This window comes from Equus quagga, chromosome 1, assembly GCF_021613505.1.
Source record: "Equus quagga isolate Etosha38 chromosome 1, UCLA_HA_Equagga_1.0, whole genome shotgun sequence".
Taxonomy (NCBI): domain Eukaryota; kingdom Metazoa; phylum Chordata; class Mammalia; order Perissodactyla; family Equidae; genus Equus; species Equus quagga.
In genome coordinates, this window is record NC_060267.1 from 146,164,765 (window position 1) to 146,171,111 (window position 6,347).

The 6,347-nt window shown below is 51.4% G+C and overlaps 1 protein-coding gene and 1 long non-coding RNA gene across 8 annotated transcripts in view; one reads left to right on the forward strand and one right to left on the reverse strand.

Annotated features, from left to right (window-relative positions):
- The window catches only part of DLEC1 (DLEC1 cilia and flagella associated protein), a 66,397-nt gene extending 65,462 nt beyond the window's left edge, over positions 1–935 (reverse strand). For 2 of the 5 annotated variants that reach the window (XR_006888534.1, XM_046660498.1), the window contains exon 1: positions 513–935. Coding sequence is in view for 4 of the 5 variants with exons in the window: in XM_046660498.1 (XP_046516454.1) it covers positions 513–890 (378 nt within the window). In the remaining variant the exon portion in view is untranslated. The remainder of the gene's footprint in view (positions 1–512) is intronic. The other 3 variants (XM_046660459.1, XM_046660463.1, XM_046660480.1) reach the window with 3 other exon arrangements.
- Positions 936–955: 20 nt separating this feature from the next.
- LOC124239118 (uncharacterized) lies at positions 956–4,093 on the forward strand. 3 transcript variants are annotated; one of them, XR_006888547.1, is made up of 4 exons: positions 956–1,027; positions 2,779–2,915; positions 3,059–3,162; positions 3,974–4,093. It is a non-coding gene; the product is annotated as an uncharacterized LOC124239118 (long non-coding RNA). The 3 variants fall into 3 exon arrangements; XR_006888548.1 differs by having other exon boundaries at positions 963–1,027; positions 2,762–2,915; XR_006888546.1 differs by lacking the exon at positions 956–1,027 and having other exon boundaries at positions 1,046–2,915.
- The last annotated feature ends 2,254 nt before the right edge of the window (positions 4,094–6,347 follow it).

Genomic DNA, 6,347 nt, shown 5'->3' on the forward strand with positions numbered 1-6,347 from the left:
CAGTTGCAGTTCCAGAGACTGGGCGTGCTTCCTAAAATCTGGGCATCAATGCCTCGGTTAAGATTGTGGTTTGTGATATAAAGGCAGGCACCCCAAAGTGGGGTGACTTTTAGCTTTAACATCTTCAGGAAATAACTATTCAGCTATTTGCCTCAGTCGTTTTATTTATATATGCAATATATAACGTGTGTTTGTGTGTAGAGAAATAAATATAGGTGCTATAGACATATGGCTTATGTGTGTATTTGTGTAAACGTGTGTACAGAGTGTCCTTCCACTAGAATGTCGGATACACTGAGGCATGGACTTAGTCTGCTCTTTCCCAACTGCATCCCCAGTGCCTGGAACAGTGCCTGGCACCCGGCAGGTGCTGACACTTGTCGAGCAGCGGAGTCCTGCGGGAGGCCGCCTTTCTGCGGGCGCGCCTTGGGTCCCCAGCACTGTCCGCAGACGCGATGCCCCCGCGCCCCCGGTGAGACACACAAGCGCGCGGGGATACGGCGCCGCGTTACCTGCTGCAGCTCGTCCACGAACTCCTCGTGCCGCGCATCCTCGCTGCCTCGGGCCTTGATCAAGCTCGCGCTCACGTCTTCGCCGATCACCTCGGCTGTGTACAAGCTGCGGAACACGCCAGCAAGCAAGTGCGAGATGTCTTGGGTGCGTAGCGAGGTGGGGCGCAGACGCAGCAGGCGCGGCTCGGGGCGCGGCGCGATGCGGTGGGACCGACCCCTGTAATGAAAGGGCTCAGTGTAGGCGAGGGAGGACAGCCAGGTGGACTGGCTGGGGCTGCAGATCCGGAGCAGACGTGGAGTTGGCGTCCATGTTGACCCCCGGAAAGCGGAGGACCCAGACTCGGTCGACCCCTGCTCCTCGGGCTCGCCAGTCTCCATGGCAACTGAGACGCGCTAGCTCCCCGCCTCACTTCCGCTTCCGGCCCCGCCTCTTCCGCTTTGGCTCTGTATCTGATAGCGTCGTCGGTGCCGCCATCGCCGTAAATATTCGTATCATCCGCGTTGCTTTTGCTAAGGTGAGCTTCGTGTGAGGCACCAATAGAGAAAGGGTTAATTGGCACAGCCAGCCCAGTCTGATTGCAAAACCTTGTTCCTAACCATTTACCTTCATCCGTTCGTTCTCTGATTTGTTCAGCAATTAATTAGCTCATTTAATATTGTGTAAAGATTGTGTTTCAGGTCTGTACTGGAAGCTGGAGATGCCAAAGGAAGTAGGATGTTGCTTCTACCCTCCGGGAGCTCACAGTCGTGTGTGTGTGTGTGTGTGTGTGTGTGTGTGTGTGTGTCCAGGGTGGTGAGCAGGGAGGGGACAGGAAATCAATTGCCGTTTAGTGGTTTAAGGCCAAGGTGGAGATAAATGTTGCTTGTTGTGGAACCACAAGGGGCAGGAACTTAATCAGTCTACAGAGTCAGCATGCAGAGTGGCTTTTTGGAAGAAGTGAAGACCAAGCAGAGATTTAAAAGAATGAGTAAACTCACCGTTAGTCCTCAAGGAGGTGGAAATTAAAACCACAATATGATACCACTACACACTTAGTAGAATGTCAAGAAATGAAATACCTACGTACAGCACAACCACACAAACCAAATGCGAACTGGTAAGGAAGTGGAGCAACTCGAATTCTCATGTATTGGGCTAGGGATACAAACTATCACAGCAGTTCTGGAATACAGTTTGGCAGTTTCTTATAAAGTTATACATGTAGCAGTCCCACTCCTAGGTATTTTCCCAAGTGAAATGAAGACTTATGTGCACACAAAACCCTCTACGCAAATGTTTATAGTGGCTTTGTTCATAATCTCCCCGAACTGGAAAAAAACCAAATGTCCTAACCACAGGCTGAAAGGACAAATAAATTGTGGTACGTCTATACAATGGAATACTCTCAGCAATCAAGAGGAAACAGACAATTGATAGACACAGCAGTGTAGATGAATATCAAATGCATCATGCTAAGTAAAAGAAACCATTCTCAAAAGGCAACATAAATACTGAATGATTCCACTTATAGGACATTCCAGAAAATGCAAAGCAGAAAAGAGATGAGTGTTTGCCAGGAGCTGGTGATGGGAACTAGTGGTGGCTCCAAAGGGGCATGTGGGAATTTCTTGGGGTGATGGAACTGTTCTGTATCTGGATTGTAGTGGTGGTTACAAGACTATGGATTTGTCAAACTTCACAGGACTGTACACTATAAAGGGTGAACTTTACTGTTTATAGATTATACTTCAATTTTTTAAAAAAAGAGAAAAAAGAATGACTAGGAGTAAGCCAGGAGAGAAGGGAAAAGGGCACTCCATGCAGAAGGACCCCATTGTGCACAAGCTGAGAGAGAGCACCACATATGAGAGGACATGAAAGAAGTTCAGGAGTGGAACTTAAAGAGTTTGAGGGGGGGAGAAATGAAACTGGTCGGCAAGGGCCAGATCATAATGGGTTTGTAGGCGACGTTAGAGAATTTAAACTATTTTGAAGACAGTAGGAGGATCTTAAGCTAGGTGTGTCAAGGTCAGCTCTCTGTTTTACTAAGATCACACTGGTTGCTGTGAGAGAACAGACTGGAGGGAGGGAAGTGGCATGAGGGAGATCAGATAGCAAACTATTATAGAGGTTAGGAAAGCGACAAAAGGAGCTTGGAGTAGGGTGAGAGAAAATGATTGGAGACAGACCTAAAAGGTAGCATTAACAAGACTTGCTGATGGCTAATGGGAATAAAAGAGAAGAGGGGCCAAGAGTGACTCCCAAATAGCCTATGTGTGCAACCAGGTGGTGATTATGTCATCTGCTGAGATGAGGAAGAGGCCTCACTTGTCCAGGGCAGCAGCTTGACTTCACATTGCCTGTCATTGGCGCAGCATGGCTTCTGCTCACCGCAATACAACTAGCCATTTTTTACTCTTGGGGTGAGTGTGTGTGCCTTACAGCCTGAAACCCACTTCCTGAGATGAGCCCCAGTATGCTTGCCCACAGACCTGGGCCACTTCCGTTTCTCTTGGTTGGGCCTAGCTCCCTTATCTACCCTTTCCAGTACCTTTTCTCTCCTCAGATCTGGGAAGCCAGGGCCCCTGCCCTGGACTGTGTACTTGAGAGGACCTTGCTCTGGCTCTCCTCCAGCTACACTCTACAGAACGAAGAGACCACAAGGCCAAGGTAACATATCCCTGCCTGCCCTCCAGGTATCTGGGACCCCAAAAGTATTTGCCCAGACATCCTGAGCCCATTGACAGGGCCTGTGCAGGCCTCTTCTTTAAGGCCTTCCTCCCATTGCTGACTGGTGTGTGCACTAAAGGGTAGCTTTAGTGGGAGGTGGAGGTAGAGAGAGCTTGGGCAAGTGGGCTGGTTTGTCCAGTTCTCCACATGCATGTGAGGATGTGAGGCCTCCAATGGTGCAGGAAAGATCTGTAGGTAGGAGAGAAGTAGCCTCCTCAGTGGGCTCCCTGCTTCAGCCCTTGTCCCTCCATGATACTCCTCCTTCCGGCAGCCAGAGGTTCTTTTAAAACATGAGTCAGATCATGTCCTTCCTTGGCTTGAAACCTTCCAAGTGCTCCCCATTTCTCCCAGAGTCAAAGTGGAAGCCCTTAGAAGGCCCAGCCGGACCTGGTCCCCATTACCTCTCTGCCTTCTCTCATTATCCCTCTGCTCCAGCCACACTGTCCCCCTTACAGGTCCTCCAACACACCAGACACACTCCTGCCTCAGGGCCTTGGCACTGCCTGTCCTCTATACCTGGAATTCTCTTCTCTAGATATCTCTGCGAATGGCCCACTCTCTCACCTCCTTCAAGTCTGTGCTCACATGTCACCTTTCCTGTGAGATCCAGCCTGACCAACCTATTTAAAATTTAAGCGTCTCCCATTCCTGAATTCCTTTACTCTACTTTTTAAAATTGTTCGTACACCTTCTAATATACTCTACAATTTACTTCTTATGTTTATTATTGTGTCTCTTTTCTTTCCATTAGAATTTAAGCTCCACAAGAACAGAAGTTTTTGGTATATTTTGTTCACCGAGGATTCCCAAGCCTGTAGAACAGTGCTGGCACACAGTAGGTGCCCAATAAATATTTTTGGAATAAATGAAATAGCAGATCAGTGTCTTCTTCAGTTCAAATACTCCTTAAGTGTGCCTTCTCCCTCAGGGGGGCTAGGCTGTGCCTCCTGCCTCAGATGAGGGTCTGAGGGCCAGCCTCCTGACTGTGTCCCCACACCAAGCACTAGACTCTCCTATGGGGTGGGGTAGGGTGGGGGTGAACACTGGAACTTAGTCCACAGTAAAATAAACATCACAGTTACATTCACAAATGAATATGCAATAAAATCCCACAAATGTAATTATGGAAAAGTAACCTCAAGTCATCCCATACTGTCCTGGGGTTGCCAATTGGCCCAGAAACCTTGTGGTCCATCGTGGCATCCTGGAACCCAGCACCGTCAGTAGTGTCTTCCTGATGTGATCTGAGCACCCTCACTTTGCCATAGCTGCTTCCTTGGGAGAGGCAGCCTTCACTTTTCCTCCTGATGCATCTGGACTTGTGTCCAGGAGGTCCAGGACCCTCTGGAGGGGGCCCAGATGGAGTTTTCCAGTCCTCACAAGTACAGGGGCATGCCCTTGGAACAAGAGCCTCAGGCTGGGCTCTGTGACCACCAGGATCTGTAGAAGAGGGGACAGCTGTGGGGAGAGGGGATTCCAGCGCATGTCTGTCCAGCTGGCACCTATTTGTATCTGGTAGCCGACATCCATTATTTCCGCTGATTCTGAGGAAAACTGCAGCTCCTGACTGTAGAGCTCTGAGAGGTGAAGAAATTTGCTCAAAGTCTCACAGCAGGAGACTGCAGAGCCGAGATTTAAACAGCCCCTCATCCCCCACGCCCTGGGACAGGGGCTCCAAAGACAAGGAGAGGGCAGAATAAACCTCATCCACCTCACCTACCCAGGCTTGCCTAGGTTTGCGTTTCTGGGGAAGAGGTCGGGCAGGGCAGCACTGAAGCATACCTGGAGCCTGACCATCCTGAAAGTTGGCATTCTTGGGTTGATCCTCCCCTCCCCGCCCCAGGCCTCTAAAAAGGGTAGTGGTAGAGAGGCCAAGAGAAGTGACTTGAGGTAGGCTCTGGCCACAACACCAGGTCTCACTTGTCTCCAGTCATCCCAGAAGTGCCCTGCCCACACCCACCCCACACCCACATTGGTCAGTGGGGGTGGCGAGATGCCTGAAACTCCATTCGAGAACTGCTCTTTGAGCATGCATGGCCCCTTTGTGCACCCAGCCAAGCCTGCCCAATGCCCTGTGAGTCACCAGGCTCTCAGGACATCTTGTAGAGGTAACAGAGCTGGGTTTTGAGGAGGATAATTTAGGCGCCTGGCCACGGCTGGGCCCACACAGGGCCCTGGTTGTTTAGGGCAGAGGGAGCCAAATCCAGGAACTTTCTGGTTTGGTACAAAGCCTCTTGCTGGGCCCCCCAGCCCCTCCACGCATAGACACACAGTCCTCGCCACATAGACTTAGACTCAGCAGAAGCAGGCAGACTGCCTCCCAGCCTGTGAGTGAGAGGGAGGAGAGGAGAGTACCAGAGGGCTGGCTGACCCACAGGTCAAAACAGCAGCCTGGTTTCTCTGAGCAGGGAGTGGCCCAGCCCTCTTTTCTGGCAGAACCTGGGTGCTTGTGCCAACTCTGAGTCAGCCGTGCCCATCCTGCTCAACAACCCGGGTCAGGGAGGTGGCTTCAGCTCCTTTGGGCCCAAGGCCAGAAGAGGGCCTGTGTGGGGTGGGTTTCAGTGTGCAAAGGAAGAGCCTGGTGGCAGCCCCCACAAAAAACATCAGGACAGAGGGAAAGGCAACAGTACCAGATAATGACCTGGTTTGGGGCCGGGGGCTCAGAGCTGGGAGGTGACGTGAATAAATAGGAATGATGCTTGAGATGAAGCCAAGTCAACTGCTGGCGTCAGAATTTCATTGTGCCTTTGCCTGGGAAGAGGGGCAGGGCTTGAGGAGGCCTGACTGGCTGAGTAGAGGGGCTTGCAGGCCCCCAGAGACATCAGAGGTCCTGGTACGCAGCTCCAAGGCCAGAGGAGGCCCCCAGAGGGCAGTCGTAGAGAGGAGAGAGGAGAGGTGAGCGCAGAGAAAGGACCCCCTCATTCTCCCTGCCCCCAGGCTGGGGCCCCAAGTGAGGCATCCAGTGTGGACTTGCTCTTCCCTGAGTGGAAGGGAAACTAAGGAGGGTTTAGACAGGCCTGCCAGGGGCCGGGGTGCTCCTACTGCAGCAGGACAGGAAAATGAGTCCCTGTCTGTGAGGGGAGGCATACAGAAGGAGGGGGCCTCTCCAAAGTGCTGAATCTTGA